The 22,253-nt window shown below is 43.3% G+C and overlaps 1 protein-coding gene across 1 annotated transcript in view; it reads left to right on the forward strand.

Annotated features, from left to right (window-relative positions):
• The window catches only part of CC2D2A (coiled-coil and C2 domain containing 2A), a 131,304-nt gene that overhangs the window by 95,465 nt on the left and 13,586 nt on the right, over window positions 1-22,253 (forward strand). Inside the window, 8 exon segments of the mRNA XM_070372718.1 lie at window positions 2,452-2,557; window positions 2,918-3,027; window positions 3,952-4,048; window positions 5,497-5,595; window positions 9,702-9,878; window positions 14,928-15,131; window positions 18,749-18,838; window positions 20,631-20,744. Coding sequence (XP_070228819.1) covers window positions 2,452-2,557; window positions 2,918-3,027; window positions 3,952-4,048; window positions 5,497-5,595; window positions 9,702-9,878; window positions 14,928-15,131; window positions 18,749-18,838; window positions 20,631-20,744 — 997 coding nt within the window.

Raw genomic sequence — 22,253 nt, forward strand, 5'->3', positions numbered from 1 at the left:
GTCGATTTAGGGTAAAGAGGGGCTTTGTTGGCTATATCTCACGGAACAAGAGGACAGCAGATATGGTGGAACCACGAGGGAGACCTAAGATTAAGCTGGCATCTTCAAAGGCCCTTTGTCTCTCTTGCTTCCGTGTGAATTTGCTTCACTCTTTGTGTGATGGAAGTGATTCATCCTCGATGGTTCCACCCCCAGTCATCAGCTCCCCAAAAGGTCCTAGCCCAGGTCGGGTGCTGAGCCACATCTAGTTACCTACAGTCAGGGGCGGGTTCACAGGGACCAGCCCTGAATACGGGGGACAGTCCTCAGAGAAGTGGGTGAGAGCTGGGAAGATACCCCAAAGGTGCATATTCTAGATTCCGAAACATGTGCTGTGAGCACAAAACTGTGGCTTCTTTTTTATCTGCCCAGAGAAAGGAATTACACCCACTGTATTTCATACACTGGGGCAATGGGGACTCCTCAGCCATAAGGAAGTGTTAATCGATTCATTGTGTCTGAGTCTGTGACCCCATGGGCTGTAGCCCACCAGGCTCCTCTGTCCATGGGATTCTCCAGGCTAGAATACTGGGGTGGGTTGCCATTCCCTTCTCCAGGGGATCTTCCTGACCCAGGGATCAAACCCGGGTCACCTGCATTGCAGGCAGATTCTTTTACTGTCTGAGCCACCAGGGAAACCCAACTATAAGTAAGGTGAGCTTAAATTTCTTAGCCCCTTGGAGAACAGAGACAGAAGGAACAAGAATTACTCCTCTTTGCTGGTGCCCTTACCAGTGTGATGAGGGAGGCTATACCTTACTGTACATTCACAGTGTTCTAGGCACTACCCTAGGCACTTTCGTATCTATGATTTCACTTACTTCTCACTACTATTACTGTCTCCATTTTACAAAAGGGCAAATGGAAGTGAAGAGCTTGTCGTGGCTTGCCCAAGGGCCTCCAGCCGTCTGATTACAGAAGTCCCCTGTTCTAGCCTGGGCCTCTTTCCTCCCTAGGTTCTTCCTTTTAAATGATCTATCCACTCCCACCCCCCCTATTATTTTGCCCTCCTTTTTTTCTTCTAACTCATCTACCCATCACAGAACATCCGATCATCACCAACTATTCCCAGAGTTTGGTCACATTTTGTTTTGTGAATGTCTGTCTAAGCTCTTGAATCTGTGCCATAGCATCGCTTCCCCAAGCCACATCCCAGCCTTTTCATCTTGATCACATTAAAGCTCAACTGTGGGGTGAAAAGCTGTTTTTGTTATTTTTTAATGAATAGGCAATAGGTATTATTTTTTATTTCTGTTAAGTTTTTTAAGATTTAAACAATTTCATTCAAATCATTACAAAGAAGCATAATTGATCCTATTGTTTTACATTTAGTATAGACTCATCAAGTCAGCTCAGATACCAATTCTTGCACTAAATCCACCCAAATCTTAGCCCTCTCCCCTTAAAACTAAACTAAATAGGATTTTCAGTACTCTCTCTGCTCTCTTATATCCCATGCCCTCCAGTCTAACACATACCCCACTATATTACGACTCTTTGTTTATCTAGTCTAAGCTAAAGTGTATCTTATTGGCCTTTGCAGCCCCAGAGTCTAACAGATTGCTAAAGTACAGGAGGTACTAAACAGATGTTTGTGTAATAATGCAATTGACAGTGTTCCAAACAGGAAAAAGGTTTTCTCTGGTAGCTGTTGAGTTAAATGTTCCACTTTCCTTGTCTCGTAGTTTGTCTGAAACCCTTTCTGTGAAAAGGTAAGACAGTCTGGTGGAAAGAGACAAGGTGTACTTTGCCACTGAATGTGAAATACTAGATACACCAGAAAATTCAAAACAAATATGCAAGTGGATTGTTGGGATGAGGGGGAAGGCGTCTGGGAGAGGATCTCTGGACATGACCTTCATTTCTTCCTTTATGAATGGCAGTTCAAAAGGGAAAGAGGACAAGACTCGTAGATCCTAACTCGAGCTAGGAATCACTGACCACCTTTTGCCAGTGATGCCTGGCAGGCCCAGAGAGAGAGATCTTACCTGGGATGTGTAGCTCAAGCTTCCTGGAGTATGAAGTTTCAAAAAACATACAGAGAAAGAGGACCTGAATTGGATGGAGGCAGGGCAGGCTGGTTAGGAGGCTCAGGATTCTGCTACCTGAAAGGGATTGATGCTCTCAATTATGGGGGAAAGGCACCCACTAGACCGTAGAGAGAAAAGGTCTCTTCTTCTATTCCAGCCAGACATGCAGACCTAAGGAAGGACGTTGGAAAGGTTCTGGTAGTCACTAGGTGAGTAGGGAGGACCAGAGCATATGAAAAGACTTCTAAAGCGTCAACAAGCTTTGCAAGAATGTCTGCCAGGATAACTATCAGCACCAAACATCTTTGGAGAAACCATCTGCTCAGTAACATAATTAGACTTTCCCTGTCATTTATTTCTTCTGTTCATTTTTCCCTCCTAGTAAATTCCACCAGACATCAAGATCTTCAAGGACCTTCACTGAAAAGCACGCTGCTTCCCCGACAACACACAGCCCAGCCCACAGCGCCGACTACCCCCTCGGCCAGGTGAGATACCCAAGTGCTGGCTCTCTGGTTAGAATCTTGCCCCTTATGTTTTTAAGAATTGCCTAGAAAGTTCATAATCCATTTTCTGTCTCATTTTCTTTGGAAATATACTATTTAGAATCATGTTTTTCCTCTGCTCAGAACAAAATAATTCTACTAACTGTTACAGACTGTTTTCTCTTGATTAAAAAAAAATAGTATAGAAATTTATTAAAAGTATATGCATAAACTTCCAAACTTCCAGTTTCTGCTCGGGATTTAGTGAGCTGAAAAGGGTTTCAATCCTAAACTGAAACAAACCAATAACAAAAAATCTAGCTAAACAGAAACTGTACATGTTCTTTTTTTTTTTTTTTAAAGGTTTTAGTACGTCCTTTTGTAGAAGTTTCATTTCAGCGAACAATCTGCCATACCACTACAGCAGAAGGACCAAATCCCAGCTGGAATGAAGAACTTGAACTTCCATTTAGGTAGGCATATTTTTCTCATATCACAAGTGGTTCCAATCAAGGGGGGAAAAAATGGGAAATGTCCAGCTTTTGAAATGTGGGTTCATTGTTAGGATACCCCACTCAACTCCAGGCTCTGGTTCCTCAGAGCCCAAGCTTTCCACTCCCTTGACCCCATAGGCCCTACACTGATTTTTTTTTTCTTCCCTATCTCCCCAGCTCTGGGAGCCTTAAGTAATTTCAAACCCAAATCTCCTTCATTGCAGGTGGTCTCCTGCATTTTGGGTTGTTTCTTTACCAACTGAGCCACCTTGGAAACAGAACTAGTTAAGTCAGAAGACAAACAGGAGGAAAAAAAAAAGAAAGAGAGAGAGAGAAATAGATACCACTTTTCTACACAGTATAAGCAAAAAAGAATGAGCAAAGTTCAAGGCCAACGCTCAACCAAGCAGATGCAGTGGCCCGGTTTGGAGCCATGCCATGGAGAGGGCTGCTCTGGCCAGGCCTGGCAAAACTCAGAGCAGCTGATGTAGCAGATGAACCTCAGCTCGGCCTTGGTTAATTGGCAGGAAAAGTGACTGGGCTTCCCTGTTGGCTCAGTGGTAAAGAACTCGCCAGCCAATGCAGGAGACACGGCTTCAATCCCCGGGTGGGGAAGATGCCCTGGAGGAGGAATTGGCAACCCACTCCAGCATTCTTGCCTGGGAAACCACATGGACAGAGGAGCCAGGCAGGCTGCAGTCCATGAGGTCACAAAGAGTCGGACAGGACTTAGAGATGAAACAACAAACCACACTGTAGGATCCCCGTGCTGGAGAAACCCTTTAACTGAAAGAACTGCCATTAGTCCTCATTTCTTTGCTCATATTCCTGTTTGGACATTGGAGTGCTCACTATTTCTCTTTTGCTTCTTTCGTGTTCTCTGATCGTGGTGCACATCTGCAGGGCCCCCAACGGGGATTACAGCGCCGCCAGCCTGCAGTCAGTGAAAGACGACGTGTTCGTCAACATCTTCGATGAAGTGCTGTATGACGTCTTGGAGGTGAGCTCACGTTTTTGAGGAAGATGTCTGTACTTGTTTTCATATCCTCTACCCGCCGTGCAAGGCCTGTCAGGGAGGAGAAATTTCCCCCTTATTCTTGTGGGGTCTGTTAGCTGGTCTGATAATTAAGCTGACACAAGATAGATTAACAGGGGGGAAGGAAACCAACTTTTAATTTTGTGCATACAGAAGTCTCATAGATATAGTATCTAGGAAGTGACCAAGGCAGATAGCTTTTATACTTTTTAGACAAAGAAATGATAAAGATGTGAGGAGTTGACGAGATAAGGACGTTTGGATTCAATGTGGTAAATTAGTAAAGGCTAACAAGGTGCATTTATGCAGCCTCCCCGGCCTTGGAGTCCCTCTCTGGTGAAAAGGTGTCTCTCTACGCAAGATGCAGGGAAGGTACCTTTCCTCGGGTTGGGGTGGGTGAGGGGGGGTGGGTTATTTCCTGCTTTCTGGAGACTGGAGACAAAGGAGGGTCTGGGTGTTCTTGCACCAGCTGTTTTTCAAATAACTTGAATTCAAAATAACCAATCTGCCACTTTGGCAGGTCTGGGGGCAGCCTGCCCTCAGTACCATAGGTCCCCAAATTCGGGATGTTTGAAACTTGACATGTATGAATGAGGAACGGGAGGAGGGAGGAAGAGAAACAGCTTTTTAAAAACAATAATTTTATTTATTTATCTTTGGCTGGGCTGGGTCTTTGCTTCTCTGAGGGCTTTCTCTAGCTGCAGTGCGAGGTCTTACTGCCATGGCTTCTCTTGTTTCTGTTCACCGGCTCCAGGGCGCGTGGGCTTAGTTGCGCCAAGGCATGCGGGATCTTCCAGGACCAGAGATCAAACCCATGTCTCCTGCACTGGCAGGCAGGTTCTTAACCACTGCGCCACCAGGGAAGCCTGAGAACCAGCCCTTTTGTTTTCAATCTGAGTGTCTGCTATGATCCAGGAATTGTGCTAATTCTTTATTAGCACATTGCCTTAGCTCTTTCTAAGCACACTGTCTTAATTCTAAAATAACCCATGAAATAGATTATCATTTTTCTTGTTGTTTTGTTTTTTCTTTTTTAAAATATTAATTTATTCAGTTGGCCACACTGGGTCTTAGCTGTGGCATGTGGGAGCTAGTCCCCTGACCAGGGATTGAACCTGGGCCCCCTGTATTGGAAGTGCAGAATCATACCCACTGAACCACCAGGGAAGTCCCCAAAGTAGACCGTTAAACTCCCAATTTATTGATGAGGAAACTGAGGTCCAGAGAGGTTAAATGACTTTCCTGGTTTTTACATAACTATTAAGTGTCTCAACAAGAATGTGACTTATATCTGTTTAACCTAAACCTACTGTGCTTTCAGCTAAAATCCTGCTGCTTTCCTGCTGTCGAGTTACTTATTAAATGACTGTCTGGAGTTGTTAAACAATTATGACTTCCCACCCCTCCTTTAGGACGACCGTGAAAGAGGAAGTGGAATCCACACTCGTATTGAGAGACACTGGCTGGGGTGTGTGAAAATTCCGTTCAGCACGATATATTTCCAAGCAAGGGTAAGCGTCTGAAGTCAGAATTCCATGGCAGTGGGGAACTGCTCTATCCAGCTTTCCTGGTACAGCTTTCTTTGTGGAGGTATACCCTTAACACTGGGGCTTCCTTGGTGGCTTAGTAGTAAAGAATCCGCCTGCCAATGCAGGAGATGGGGGCTCGATCCCTGGGTCGGGAAGATCCCCTGGAGGAGGAAATGGCAACCCACTCCAGTATTCTTGCCTAGGAAATCCCATGGACAGAGGAGCCTGGTGGGCTACAGTCTGTGGGGCCCCAGAGTCAGTCGGATACGATTCAGCGACTGAGCAGGAGCACCCTTAACCCTGAGAGGACCGACACGCAAGGCCACTATTGGAAAGATAAATATCACTGTGTAAAGCCACTGATCTGTCATATTTGCATGACTTACTAAAACACCTATCTTCCTGACGATTAGTAGTTCACGTGCTGCTTTTCCAATCTGATAGTTTTTTTTAACACTTAAATAGATGTGAAGAAGGTAGGACAAAGTAGAAACTTGTCAAGAATGACTGGAGTCGGGTGGCCAGATGCCTGAGAATAACCTGAAGAAAACAATCAGGCCAGCTGATGGCCCCTTTAATTAAGTGCATTCATGTTTCCAGAGTCCTCACTATTTCAGAAATGAACATCGGTTGACTCGCTCAACTAAGTACCATTCTTCAGAGTTTAACAATTTTGTGTAAGAGGATCCATCAGGTTAACAATTCTTGAATGGCAGAGCAACTCTAATCTGGGACAGTTAAAGGTTTTGAAATGGCATTAACACCCCAGTATTAAATCCATAGCAACAGGGAGCTTTGAGGCAAAGTCATGCTAATCTCACACAGCTCCAGAGGAGACAGTGTAATTCCACAGGTGATGGCCGCATGGAACAAACGCTGCCTCTGTCAGAGCCTCGGGCAAGACCCAGAACAAAACTCCAGTCTGAGAGGCTTGAATTGGTTGGAATATCAGGAATCGTTTAGCATTGCAGTCTTCCCTAGACCAAAGGGACTGTCTGTAGGTGGTGCCGCAGTTTTATGCTTGCCAGATACTCTACAGTACTTTCCTCTTGGACTAGATTTGAAATGAAAAATAGAATTTAAAGAGCACATCATTTTGCAAATCCTACTTCCCGTGTTATGTGGCATCACACGAGGAAGGGTACTCAGAAGTAGTTCCTCCAAAGCTCTTCCCGATAAAAGAGTAAACTGCTTTTCTGTATTCTGGTAACAACCACACTCTGGTTGAGTCCCCTAAAGTAAGCACCTCACTGGCTTCTAGGGAAGCCTGCTCTCCTTCCAGTCGCTCTGTCATCAGTTTCTTCTTTGAACTGTGCCGTGAGCCAAGTTCCTCCCTGTTGTTGCTGCCTAGCCGCTAAGTCTGACTCTCTGCGACCCTATGTACTGTAGCCCACTAGGGCTCTCTGTCTCCGGGATTCTCCAAGCAAGAATACTAGAGTGGGTTGCCATTTCTTTCTCCAGGGGATGTTCCCAACGCAGGGATCGAACCCACATCTTCTGCATCAGCAGGCAGATTCTTTGCCACAGACTTGTTTTGCCGATTGAGTCGTGAGGTTTAATTAAGGTGACAAACTAGCTATATGATATGGTCCTGATAAATACAATTATTACTATTATTATTGGGCTTCCCTGGTGGCCCATTTATTTCTATTATTATTACTGCATCAGAATTCTGTTCATTTTGTGTGGCTGCAAACCAAGATCTATGAGTAATGGGTCCAGGGAGGAACTTGGGCATCCCAGGTGGCTCAGTGGTAAAGAATCTGGCTGCCAACGCAGGAAATGCAGGTTCCATCCCTGGGTCGGGAAGATCCCCTGGAGGCGGAACTGGCAACCCACATCAGTATTCTTGCCTGGAAAATTCCATGGACAGAGGAGCCTGGTGGGCTACAGTCCATGGGGTCGCAGAGTCAGACACGACTGAGCCACCGAGCACGCACGCATGCACTAGGAGGGGTAACTGGCACCTAGTGCACTGAGGCCGGGAAAGCTGCAAATGCCCGCAGGGCCCAGGCCTGCCTCCCATAGTGCTATCGGTCCCAACCGACAGTGCCCAGGGTGAGAAGCTCTGTCTTAAGTTCCTACACTTCAGCTACTTGGAGATGGTGCCACTGCCTCCTGGCTCATCTGCTGTTTCAGCTGAAGTTTATACAGCTCTGTGTTTACACTCTTCCTCCCCCTGCATCCTCCCATCTGCCTGGTTCAGGCTTTAGGGAAGCTCCCAGGTAAGTGTTAGTCACTCAGTTGTATCTGACTCTCTGTGACCCCATGGACTGTAGCCTACCAGGCTCCTCTGTCTGTGGGATTCTCCAGGCGAGAATACTGGAGTGGGTTGCCGTTTCCTTCTCCAAGGGATCTTCCCGACCCAGGGATCGAACCTGGGTCTCCCGCATTGCAGGCAAACTCTTTACTGACTGAGCTACCAGGGAAGACCCACCAAAGCAAGGAGGAAAATAAATAAGAGCTTATTTCATTCCTCTCTAGAGGGCATAGTCACTGAAAGCTTCAGTTCTTTCTGTCTTTGTTCTGAGAAATAAATGTCGCAAAAGACTGAAATAAAAATTGGATTCTTTGAAAATCTGTGAGTCTAAAATTCTAGCCCTGAGTAGTTTTGTGGCACCAGACAGTCTTTTGTAAACTTGATTGTTTTGACTACAAAGGTGTAAAAAGTTCTGCCTTTTTGAACGTCTGTGTAAGTTAGGTCGTTTTATGCAAGTGGCTTGTAATTCATTGAGCCTGCATCCAGCCTCCTGTGTATGCACACCAAACACTGCTACCTGTCGGAGAAGGGTGACACAAAGGGGAACACAACGCAGATTCTGTGTGCAGAGAACAGTAATCTAAAAGTAGACGATAAATACGCAACAACAAAGCCTGGCAGAATGTGTCAGTGCGATAAATGAAAGAAGCAAGCTACCTGTGAGGCTGGCAGAAATGACAAAACAAACCACGAAGGAGATAGCATCTGACCTGAGCCTTGAAAAATGATTCAAATTCTAAAATGTGGAGACACGGAGCTGGGCATCCCAGCAAAGGGGGCTGGCTGCCAGCTAACACTTGCCATGGGCCGGGCATTTTTCTTAGTGTTTTACATCTATTAATCCACTCAACACACATAATGACCCTACAAAGTAGGTACTATTATTGTTTCCTTTTTACAAATGCACAAGTTGAGTCACTTGGGGTTTAACCCAGGATTTGAACCCAGGCAACCTAATGTGGGAAAGATTGAAGGCAGGAGGAGAGGGGACAGCAGAGGATGAGGTGGTTGGACGGCATCACTGACTCAGTGTACATGAGTTTGAGTGAGCTCAGGGAGATGGCGAAGGACAGGGAAGCCTGGCGAGCTGCAGTCCATGGGGTCGAAAAGAGTGGGACATGACTGAGCCACTGAAGAACAACCACCTAGTGTGGGTATCAGCCTGCACAACTAGTACACGCTGTGCTGAGCCAAGCACAGCAGGCAGGAGATAGCCTTGCTGACGGGGCGTAAGAAGACAAGTCTAGAGAGACGGGTGTGCCCTGAATACCAGTCTGAGCAGTTTCTACTGAATTCATCACATCATGGGGAGCTGACTTGCCTTTGAACTTCTGTTGGAAAATCACCAGGATGCTTCAGTTCAGTTCAGTTGCTCAGTCATGTCTGACTCTTTGTGACCCCATGGACTGCAGCACACCAGGCCTCCCTGTCTATCACCAACCTCTGGAGCTTGATCAAACTCGAGCCCGTCAAGTCGATGCCATCCAACCATCTCATCCTCTATCGTCCCCTTCTCCTCCCGCCTTCAATCTTTCCCAGCATCAGGGTCTTCTCCAGTGAGTCAGCTCTTCGCATCAGGTAGCCTAAGTATTGCAGTTTCTGCCTCAGCACCAGTCCTTCCAATGAATATTGAGGACTGATTTCCTTTAGGATGGACTGGTTGGATCGCCTTGCAGTCCAAGGGACTCTCAAGAGTCTTCTCCAACACCACAGTTTAGAAGCATCACTTCTTCTGTGCTCAGCTTTCTTTAGTCCAGCTCTCACATCCACACATGACCACTCTCACTCTCTCTCACCAGGATGCTTACTAGTTGTATTTTCTTCACAGATCGATGGAACGTTTAAGATCGATATTCCCCCAGTGCTCCTGGGCTACAGTAAGGAGCGAAGCGTGATGATGGACCGGGGTTTTGACTCTGTCCGAAGCCTGAGTGAAGGCTCTTACATCACCCTGTTTATTACCTTGGAGCCTCAGCTAGTTCCTGGGGAGTCGGTTCGAGAAAAGGTAACTGTGTAGTCTCCAGAATCCCATATGAGATGCAGATGAAACGTGAGAGAGGCTTGCTAGGCTATGCTTTCCTAAAATTAGACTGAACAGATAAGCAGAGGTTTCCTTTCTTGAGCATCTATTATTACATTCAGAGAGGAGCTTCCAAACGGGGAGAGAGCAGACTATGACTGGGGCCGACAGGCCGAAAACCAGAGGGCCCTTTGCACTGGGCATTCTTCCCAGGCAACTGACCTCCTACTGCAGGAGTTTTAAGAGCCCCGTGGCCTTCCTTCCTTAAAATGAGACTATCTAAGCTGTCAACTGCTGCCTTCAGTGGCTTTTCACTGCCCCACTGTGGCTGCAGGTGGCATTTCTCTTAGACCTCCAAAATGCGGGCTTAGGAAAATCCCTCTGAAATGCAAACTCGGCCGCTCCTTGTGCCTTGACAGGACCCGGGCGTCCTAAACACACAGCAGCAGAAACGAGCCCTCAGGGAGCCCCTGCAGGTCTTTCAGGAAAGAGAGGGTCTTGCCCTAAACAGTAGGGACCATAACCTGGAATTGTTTTTCCACTCAACAGCAACTGCCAGGATTAGCAGATTAGTCTTCCCTCCACCATCATCCCACGCTGAGCCATACCATGCGGTTTTTCTTAAGTGATTTACTCATGGAATGGTCTAAGAAAATCAGTAGTAACTCCTGAAACTCTTATTTTAACATCCCTACTTTGTGTCGGTAAAAACGAAAGTGTTTTAAAGTAGATGATTTCTGTTAATGAAGTCTTCCTCTTATTTTGTTTTTCCTTTCTTGCCTCTGATAGATGGGTGACATGCTTAAAAAGGTACCATGTATTTTGTTTTGCTGTTCATCAGTCAGTGGTTATTGAGCTTCCGTCACCTGCTTCTGTCCTCTGCCTCGTTATAGAAGCTGCTGGGTCCTAATGTATGTGTAATCCCTTGGCCTGGAACTACAGACGTCTGCAGTTCCTGTCTAGTCTTGCCTCTGGGCCCATGTCATCTTGTCAGAAAGATTCTTATTTAGCTCTGAATCTGGAAGTCACATGTCAGAATGTCACCTGCATACTGGGAGCCACTTCCACTGTTTCCAAGCCCATAAAACCCATGACCTGCTTCTTACAGAAGCAGCGTGGCTATGACACTTATTTCTGGCCAGTGGAGCTGCCACAGTATAGGTAGTCAAAGAGAGGGGAAAAAAAAAAAAGAAAACATTCAGTTTTCTGTAAATATTCACATTAACCAAAAGTTAAGGAATTGAGCCAGTTAAGAATCTTCCAAATTTCATGCTGAATCAACTGTGAATTTGTTGGTTCTACCTTTGTTTTATAATAAATAACCCCAATCCTTTTAGCATTTGGCTTTCGCCTGGCACTTCTCAGATGACCAACTCAGCATTTGTTGTTGTTTAGTTGCTCAGGCATGTCCGACTCTTTTGCAGCTCCATGGACTGTACCCTGCCAGACTCCTCTGTCCATGGAATTCTCCAGCAAGAATACTGGGGCAGGTTGCCATTTTCTTCTCCAGGGCATCTTCCCAACCCAGGGATCGAACCTGTGTCTCCTGCACTAGCAAGCAGATTCTTTACCACTGAGAAACCAGGGAAACCCTCACCAGTTTAGCATACTGCTCCTTAAATTACTGCTTCAGCCCATTAAATGGTAATTCTGGTAATTTAAACAGGTATTAACGACCATTATGAGATACCTGTTAAACGTTTACCTTATGCATGCTTGGTGCAGAGAAGAACACAAAATGACTCAGACATGGGCCCTGCTCCCAGGAAGCACTGGCCATGGAGTCAAAATGCACAGCAGATATTCAGGTCTACGTGGTAGGAAAAGTTTTATATTGAGTTGGCGGAAATGTTCATTCATGTTTTACCATAACAGCTTACAGAAAACCCAAACGAAAAAAAAAAAAAAGAAAACCCAAACGAACTTTTTGGCCAACCCAGTACATACTTGTTTCAATCTAGAATGCCAACAGTCAGTGCTCATGCCAGATTTTCACTGTTCTCTCTGGACAGTGCCTATAGGTGCCTCTCTCTAATGCCTCCCTGGCACACAGTGTCTATCCCTATAGGATCTCTGGTCAAGTATTAGTATTTTAAGCCCCTGATTCCTTATTAATGGTCTCCTCTAGACTAGCTTACTCCTTGGAAGAAAAGTTATGACCAACCTAAACAGCATATTCAAAAGCAGAGACATTACTTTGCCAACAAAGGTTCGTCTAGTCAAGGCTATGGTTTTTCCAGTGGTCATGTATGGATGTGAGAGTTGGACTATAAAGAAAGCTGAGCGCCCAAGAATTGATGGTTTTGAAGTGTGGTATTGGAGAAGACTCTTGAGAGTCCCTTGGACTGCAAGGAGATCCAACCAGTCCATCCTAAACGAAATCAGTCCTGGGTGTTCATTGGAAGGACTGATGTTGAAACTGAAACTCCAATACTTTGGCCACCTGATTCGAAGAGATGACTCATTGGAAAAGACCCTGATGCTGGGAAAGATTGAGGGCAGGAGGAGAAGGGACAACAGAGGATGAGATGGTTGGATGGCATCACCGACTCAATGGATATGGGTTTGGGTGGACTCCGGGAGTTGGTAATGGACAGGGAGGCCTGGCGTGCTACGGTTCATGGGGTCGCAAAGAGTTGGATACGACTGAGCGACTGAACTGAACAGAACTGAACTAGACTAGAAGTTTCTTGAGGGGTCTGCCTTATATACACTTATCCAGACTGCCTCAAACCCTTTAGACTTTCAGCAAATATTTTTAATAATTGGATAGATGGATAAATATATAAACTAATGAGTTTAAAGGAAGCAGGGATGAATTCAAAAGGGTGCTTTTTTTCACATCACCCTTGTTTCATAATTCTCTGTCTCTTTAAGGTTATGATTATTTCTACCCTAAGCATCTGTGACACACCCATACTGAAGTTTTATAAGCTCACTTTTTTTCATTTACTTATAAATTCATCATGACACCTATTTGGTAGCTACCAAGTCTTGGCACTGTGCTGAATACGTGGTCATAATGACGATGGCGTAATGACAATGTTAAGATTCAGATGTAAGTGGACGTCTTGTGAGAATACCCAGGAGGTTTTTGGAGATGCCTCCATCCTATCTCCCCCCAACTTCTTAGAGTACAGCCATCAAATTAGAAACAGGAACCACAGTTCAGCTCCAATATAAGAGAAGTCAAGAACAATCCAAGCTCATGAGGGAGGGGATATGTGTATACTTATGGCTGATTCATGTTGTTGTAGAGCAGAAACCAACACAATATTGTAAAACAATTATCCTCCAATTAAAAAATTTTTTAAAGCCATAACTTATGGAATAAAAAAAGAACAATTTTATATTCTAGGTCCTATTAAAAGTCATAAAATAGTAATGGGATGTTATCTGTGCTCTCATTCATTCATTTGGTAACACTTATTAAACACTTTACCATGTGCTGGCTAGTACCCTCAATACTGAAGATTAAAAAAAAAAAAAACTAGATCAAAACAAAATCCCTGACTTCAGGAGTCCTGTTCTGTGAGGGAGACAGTGTAATCAAATATGTCGGCAGCTTTAAATGCTAAAATAAATAAAAAGTATGAAGGGGATGTCTGGAGGTATTTCCCTACTAAAAAAACAAAAAAACAAACAAAAAAAAACCAACTTTCAAGCACTGCCAGGAATGTAAACCTTACTTAAAAGTTGACTTTCTAGTAAAATTTTGTGTTTGTCAAAGTAAGTAATCAACCATACATAAATTTTTATACTAAACAACAAAAATCTTATAAGAACACTTAAATATCTGCTTTATTCATGCTACTTTTTAGCAATGCCTTTAAGGAAAAATGACACCATATGTCCAGAGACAAGTGAAATCTGTTTCATCTGCTTGAGTTACTAAAAAGGCTGAGATTTGGCTCAGCTTGGATCAGAGAACCACTTTTTAAAGTATTTTATAAATGTTTAAGTATTATATCCTTCACATTTCTAGTTCTGCTTCCTTTTACTTCAGGCTCATTACTGTTATTTATTACATTGGCTATGGATTAAAACCTTTTAACACATCCATATATACTTGTTGCTTCCCAGTGGCTAAGCAGTAAAGAAGCTGCCTGCCAATGCAGGAGATGCGAGTTCGATCCCAGGTCGGGAAGATCCCCTGGAGAAAGAAATGGCAACCGACTCCAGTGTTCTTGCCTGGGAAATGCCATGGACAGAGGAGCCTGGCGGGCTGCAGTCCATGGGGTCAAAGAGCTGGCGCAACTGAGCACAGATGCATGGATATATACTTATACATGTTGTCCTTTTAACATGAGCTGCTTTAGCTTTGCACTTGAGACATTAGGTTTCTGAGTCCCTCTAACACCAACATCAAAATACACATAAAACTATTGCTTGGACTCATCAATCAGAATCAGTACATCATAGCTTAACTTTTATGTGTTGCTTTATTAATCTAATACTTTCCATATGGCTGTATGCCTAATGACTACTTTCTTGCTGTTGTTCAGTCACTGAGTTGTGTCTGACTCTTTGCGACACCTGGACTTCAGAACGCCAGGCTTCGCTGTCCTTCACTATCTCCCAGGATTTGCTCAAACCATGTCCATTGAGTCAGTGATGCTCTCTAACCATCTCATCCTGTGCTGCCCCCTCCTCCTCCTGCCTTCAATCTTTCCCAGCATCAGGGTCTTTTCCAATGAGTCAGCTCTTTGCATCAGGTGACCAAAGTATTGGAGCTTCAGCTTCAGCATCAGTCTTTCCAATGAATATCCAGGATTGACTTCTTTTAGGATTGCCTGGTTTGATCTCCTTTCAATGTCACTGAATTTTTAATGAGTCATTTTTAATGAGTCCATCTGATTTTTAGATTATAAATACAATTAAATAAGGCTTCAGGAACACCAGGGCATGACAGTGTTGTTAAGGGGGGGTCACTGAATCACACCTCATGAAGCACATGTTGAGTCCACGTTGACTGTGGGATCCGAACAGGTTCCACCATATCTCCTGTAATCATACACATCTTTCCTTTTGAAGTTTGATTCTCAGGAAGATGAGAAATTGCTTCAAGCAACAGAGAAGTTTCGAGCTGAGTGTGCCTTGAAGTTTCCCAACCGGCAGTGCCTCACCACAGTGGTTGACGTTAGCGGGAAGACCGTCTTCATCACTCGTTATCTCAAGCCTTTAAACCCTCCTCAGGAGCTCCTTGATGCTTACCCCAACAACCCCCAAGCAACAGCGGTAAGCATTTCATAGCAAATCAGTATCGGCGCTTAAAAGGTTTTAAAATTCAGTATGTGAAAGTCGCTCAGTTGTGTCTGACGCTTTGCGGCCCCATGGACTCTATGTAGCCTGCCAGGCTCCTCTGTCCATGGAATTCTCTGGGCCAGAATACCAGAATGGGTAGCCATTCTCTTCTCCAGGAGATCTTCCCAACCTAAGGATCAAACCCAGGTCTCCCGCATTGCAGGCAGATTCTTTACCATCTGAGCCACTAGGGAAGCCCAAAGTTCAGTATGTTACCCTCTTAATTATCATATTTCATGGTACTTAGGATAGTAACTATGTCAAGAACATTAGTGATTAATGATTAAGATTTTTTTTAGTACCACGAGGCTTACTTTCCTTACAGAAGTCTGAAGGTACCAGCAAGGATAATAACCCTTGCTCCATTCGTTCAGTGAATTCATTAATTATTGAGTGCTTACTGTGGCCCTGACATTACACTGGGTGCTGGAAAATTAACACCTGGAAGACGCTCCCCATGAGTACAGCATTTAGGACATCTCCACAAAGCACATCCCTACCAGGCTGTTAAATGTGCATCATTCTCTGCCTGTAAAGAACCACACCTATCAGAGTCTCAAATGAACAGAACTGTGTGTTGAATAGACTACTCTTTTTATCCTTTCCAGCTTATTTATTTTATACATAAACATGTTGCACCGTCTTTTTTTTTTTAACTTCTTTTTAAATTTTTTCAAATTATTAAAATATGATAATACATTTATAGGAGACTTGGAAAATACAGACCATGTAGTTCCACTACATATTACAATTATTTTTTTAAGTAGATACATTAAGATTTTTAGTTGGAGTTTCAATATCAAACTCTCAAAAATTAATAGAATGAATATATAGAGACGTAGAAGGATATAGTAGACCTGAAAAGCACAATGAACCAATTCAAGGTAATTAAGATTTATACAATTTTCACACAACAGTAGGATACAAATGCTATTCAAGTTCCCATAGACTGTAAACCAGGAGACACTGGAACATACCCAGGGATATACGACCAGGTACAAAACTTTCATGATATAAAGGTATTAAAATCATACAAAGTCTTGAACAGGCTATTCTTAATTGAACACTGTAACTCATAACTGTCTTTGGAGAGTGGATTGTAAGACAGTAACCCCTGCTTGTGAGTTATTAATATAGCAATTTAGGGACAGAGAAGGAAGGCTCTCAGAAAATCCTAGATGCAACACATAATGACAGGTAAAGAAAACAGGAAATCTGTGTAGAATTCAACAAGTGATGGCACCCCACTCCAGTACTCTTGCCTGGAAAATCCCATGGATGGAAGAGCCTGGTGGGCTGCAGTCCATGGGGTTGCGAAGAGTCGGACATGACTGAGCGACTTCACTTTGATTTTTCACTTTCATGCATTGGAGAAGGAAATGGCAACCCACTCCAGTGTTCTTGCCTGGAGAATCCCAGGGACGGGGGAGCCTGGTGGGCTAACGTCTATGGGGTTGCACGGAGTCGGACACGACTGAAGCGACTTAGCAGTAGCAGCAGGTGACTCAGACAGTAAAGAATCCACCTGCAATGCAGGAGACCTGGGTTCGATCCTAGGTCGGGAAGATGCCCTGGAGAAGGAAACGGCTACCCACTCCAGTATTCTTGCCTGGAGGATCCCATGGACAGAACAGCCTGGTAGGCTATAGCCCATGTTGGAAAGAGTCAGACATCACTGAGCGACTGACACTTTCTTTCACTTTCAACAAGCATTGTCTTCATAGAAATAATATAAAACCTGTGTGGTTGAAAAATCAAGATAAAACAAAAATCCTGAAAAACATGTATATATGTCAGGACGGATTGATGAGACCATTTTAATGCCCTATATTTTCCAAGGGCAAAGATAAATGTTTTTAACTTTAGAAAGAAAGTGAAAGTGAAGTCGCTCAGTCATGTCCGACTCTTTGCTACGCCATGAACTGTTGCCTATGAGGCTCCTCCATTCATGGGATTTTCTAGGCAAGAGCACTGGAGTGGGTTGCCGTTCCCTTCTCCAGGGAATCTTCCCAACCCAGGGATTGAACCCAGGTCTCCTGCATTGCAGGCATACACTTTACAATCTGAGCTACCAGGAAAGCCCAACTTTAGAGTTCAAGTTAAATATTCAAATTGAAATTTCTAGATTAACAACTTAAAAGAATCTTAAAAATTGGGTATAACTTCCAAACTAGCAGAAGATAAAATAACAAAATGGAGTAAAGAGAGTGAGAAGGGGAAAAAACACTGAAAAAGTGTGAAAAATAAAAAGCACAGAATAAGGTAGTAGAAATAGTCTAAATATTTACCAGTAATCACAATCAAAGTGAAGGGATTAAACTTTCCAGTTAAAACACAGACTGTACAGCTAGATTTTTAAAACACTTTGTAGTGGAACTTGACACACTGATTCTAATATTTATACAGCAGTGCAAAGAGCCAAAAATAGCAAAATAATCCTGCAGAGTAAGAAGAGCTCAGTGGGAAGATCTACCATGTCATATAGTCACTAAGGTAAAATCGTACTGACACGCAGATAAAAAAAGAGAATTTAAAAATCCAGAATAGAGCTACACAAATATGACCCACTCAAACCTGATGTATGACAAAGCTGGCGCTGGAAATTAGTAAAGGAAAAACTATTACATAAACTGTAGTGGGATCACTGATTTTACATATGGAAAAAAGATAAACATCAATTCCTGCTTCACACCATTCAACAGATAGACTGAGAACTTAAATATGAAAGGCATTTTTATCCATAAGACCTGATATAGGAAGATCATTAAACAAGCCAGAAAAAAGCACTGACTATAAAGAGAAAGCATAAACTTGACCACATTATGACTGAGAACCTGAGTCTAACAAAAGAACAGCACAAAGGAAATGAAAAGACAAGCCACAGTCGCGAGAGGGTGTTTATAGCTGAGCCACCAGGGAAGTCATATAATAGACCAAAGAATAGTAACTAAAATATATTTTTTAAAAACTACACATAAACTTGAAAATATACAAAATACTTAAATACAAAGTCACAGAAGTAGAAACATGAAGGGCCAATAAGCATATAAAAAGATGCTCGTCCTCCTTAGAAATTACAGAAATATGAATGGCAACCACAGCGATGCACCAGCCTTGGTTTCTAAATACCACTGTTCTCTATCTAAACGCATAGAGTTGGACATGACTTAGCGACTGAACAACAGCTATCTAAACAGAACCAGGACTTATTAGAGAAACGGGTGCTCAGGAAAATAAAAGACGATCCTGGAGAGTTCTAACAGTAAGGGGAAAGGAAAAAGAAGACGAGGACATTTCAAAGACACACAAGAGCCTTCTGTAAAAGGCTTTCTTCATCTGTCAAAGATGGATAATAGCAATAGTCTTCCTCGGGATGTTTGGAGAGGATTAAACGAGATACTATTAACACAACACTTAGTTAGCACTTGTGAGGATTCATTTTGTTCACATAAATGTCTGTGATACATGAAATTTTCTTGCAAGAAATGAGGTACAGGATCCAGCTTTCTATGGTCTTGGGAAAACAGTTACAGCTAATTTTGTTTAAACAGGAACTGGTGGCCCGATATGTGTCTCTGATTCCTTTCTTGCCCGACACGGTCTCCTTTGCTGGTGTCTGTGACCTGTGGAGCACTTCGGATGTAAGTATTCTTCCTCACAGATGTGCTGGCTTCATGGAATATCAGTAAATGGCTTGCTTAATTTTAAATTGCAACATTTAAAATTATAAAAGTTAGTCATTATAAAAGTCTACATGGCCATCTGTTTAACAGAATGAACTAAATTCATTCTGAAATACTTTTTTCTTCCTGGTTCAATCTACCCACACTTCAGGAGTTATGCAAAAACTAATTATTTGTGCATACACACACACTACTTCAGATGTCTTAATGCTGATTTGTCCCCCCAAAGTTTTATTCATAAAATAATCAAAATCACATTTTATATTACATTGGAAATTGCATATTCCTTAATTTATGGGGGCCTCTTAAGGCATGTCATTATTCATGTAGTAAGTATTTCTTCGTTCCCTGACACATGTCAGACACTATACAGAGTTCAGGCTATGAGCAGAAGAAACATGGCCTCTGACCTCTTGGAACTTACAATCAATGTATGCTAGCTACATAAACTTCGGAATGAGTCTTCAATGGTATAAACATGTATTATCACTGGTATTCATTTGGCTTCTGGATCTCAGGTACTGTGTTGGCATAAAGTTGAACTGTGATATACAACTCCCTTCGAAGAATAGCTCTAAAAGGAAGAAACTGAAGTACACTTTGAATTATTTGTTCCCCAATATATTTTAGAAACACAGTGTTGACAATTTTAGAGATAAAATTTCACAACCTTAAGATATTTAAAAGAAGACATACAATGAATAGAAGAGCTATGTGCTCTAGAGCCAGACAAGCTTTCCACTTCCTAGGTATTGCTTCATCTCTCTGTGCCTCCACTTCCTCATCTGTAAAATGGGAAGATGAGAGTATGCCTTCACAGGTTTATTCCAGGATCCATTGAACTGACTCATGCGGTGTGCTTAAAAAACAGTGTGGCGCTGGGATGGGAGGTCAGGATGTGAACAGGTAGAGCACAGAGGATTTCCAGGGCAATGAAAACACACCACATGATACCACAATGACCGATTCGTCAAACCCACAGAACGCACAACACCAAGAGGGAGCCCTGTATGTAAACTATGCTCTTTAGGTGATTATGGTGTCAGTGTGGGTTTATCAGCTCTAACACGTGTCCCGCTCTGGTTGGGGATGTTGATGATGTGCATGTGTGGGAACAAGAAAACATGGGAAATATCTGTAGCTTCTTTCCAGCATTGCTGTGAAGCTAAAACTGCTCTAGAAAATAAAGTCTTTAAAAAGAAAGTGTTAGCACATACTGCTACTGCTAAGTCACTTCAGTTGTATCCGACTCTGCGACCCCATAGACAGCAGCCCACCAGGCTCCCCCGTCCCTGGGATTCTCCAGGCAAGAACACTGGAGTGGGTTGCCATTTCCTTCTCCAATGCATGAAAGTGAAAAGTGAAAGTGAAGTCACTCAGTCATGTCCGACTGTTAGTGACCCCGTGGACCGCAGCCTACCAGGCTCCTCCGCCCATGGGATTTTCCAGGCAAGAGTACTGGAGTGGGGTGCCATTGCCTTCTCCACATAGAGGGCTATCATATATAAGTTCAACATGAAAACTGAAACTTTGAAATTTATCTCCCTGACCCCACCCCACAATCGATTCTAGAAATTCATGTCATTGAAATGTCAGAGAAAACACCATGTCCAACTAAAATTGAGTGTTTTTTTAAACAATATATCTTATCTTTTAAACCACTAGTTTTAAGAGTGTCTTTTAAAAATCCTATACAGCCCGTCTAGAGTGAAGCAGCCAATGAACATGATTTTTCTTTCCTTTTGTTCAGCAATTTCTCGATCTCCTGGCAGGAGATGAAGAAGAACACGCAGTTTTACTATGCAATTACTTCCTCTCCATGGGAAAGAAGGCCTGGCTGGTGACGGGCAATGCTATTCCCGAGGTAGGACCATTAGGCTGGCTCTCTCTGAGAAGGTCATTGTCTAACATGGTGCTGTTATGTTCCAGGTCATGGGCAGGACTTATTTTCATAGCAGTTCTTGGAGCTGCAAAGAAAGTAGCCCAGAGAAGCCACAGTAGGGAGAGAGAACCAGTGATGAGACATGACAGGGTTTTCGGGGTACTTGAGCCCTATACGTTTGAGGATGTTCTGGGCAAATCTGAGCCCTTCTCCACCCATCACCCCCACCTGGCTCTGCCCTCCCGCCCATCTTACGAAGAGTTCTGATTCCCTCAGCTATCGAGTGTTATTCATGCTGAGGAATGAAAGGATCTGAAGAAGTGTGGCCGGGGTAGAGATCCTTTCACGCCTGCTTCTTCCACAAGCAGTTGCTGTTAGGCTGGCATGCAAAGCAGAACAAGGCAGATAACCACAGGGGCAAAGAGAAGAATGTTCATGCCATGTACTGGTGTCTCTGTTATTTTTATTAGACGGGAAATAGAGACTACTAAAATCTGTTTCCCCAGCCCACTGCAAATACCCCTAAACTGGGGGCAGGTTGGGGGTAGTTTGAGGGTACAAATTTTAAAAAGTCTCATGGATTGAAGCAGCTTAACTTAAAAGTGTTTCAGAAAACAGGCTCCCAGGCTCTGGGAATCCTTGGTGACTAGACAGCACAGGCTGCTGCTAGACAGGCAAGGTCACAACTGAACCCTAAGTCATTTTCAGTCTCTGTCTTCCAGAGAGCCTGGAACCGGGAAAAGAGTACAGGACTAGGAAGTCCCCAGGCCCGGGTCCAAGGCTCTGCCCACTCCTCACAAGCTGCATGACTCTAAACGATTTGCTTCACAACTCTGAGCTTCATGTAAAGAAAGTTGGGATGATAATTTCTACCCCACCTTCCCCAGAAGCCTAGAGTGAGCATCAATGAAATCACACAAGAAATAAACGAATGAATAAATGCACACTGTAAAAGGAGGGTCTAATAATGCACGAGTATTCTGAATAAAAAGTTAACATCCCTCTGCAAGTTTTCACTCCCAAGCCCACCCCTCCTCGGGTATACTCAACCGTCAAGAGTTCAGAAGTATCCTTTCACAGTACTTTCTATTCGCATTTACGTAATTATAAAAGTGTATCACATATCAATCCCTGTATTAGAAACAGGAATTTTCAAATTCTGTTTCGAATTTTCCTTCTAAACAGGAATTAAAAGTATTATTCAGATATAATCAGCCTTCTGAATACTTAAAAGGCAAGCTTGCTCACTCTAAAAAGAAAACCCAGTTACTGTTTATTTCCATCAATAATCATGCTTCAGCCAATCTTAAGATATCTTGCCATTTTCAACACCATGGATGGACCTAGAGGGTACTATGCTAAGTGGAATAAGTCAGAGAAAGACAAATAATGTAATGTGGAATCTAAAAGCCAAAGTAAATTAACAAAATAATGAAACAGAAACAGAATCATAGATACAGCAAAAAACGCAGGTGATTGCCAGGGGTTGGG

Source organism: Bos mutus, chromosome 6 (assembly GCF_027580195.1).
Source record: "Bos mutus isolate GX-2022 chromosome 6, NWIPB_WYAK_1.1, whole genome shotgun sequence".
In the NCBI taxonomy this organism is placed as follows: domain Eukaryota; kingdom Metazoa; phylum Chordata; class Mammalia; order Artiodactyla; family Bovidae; genus Bos; species Bos mutus.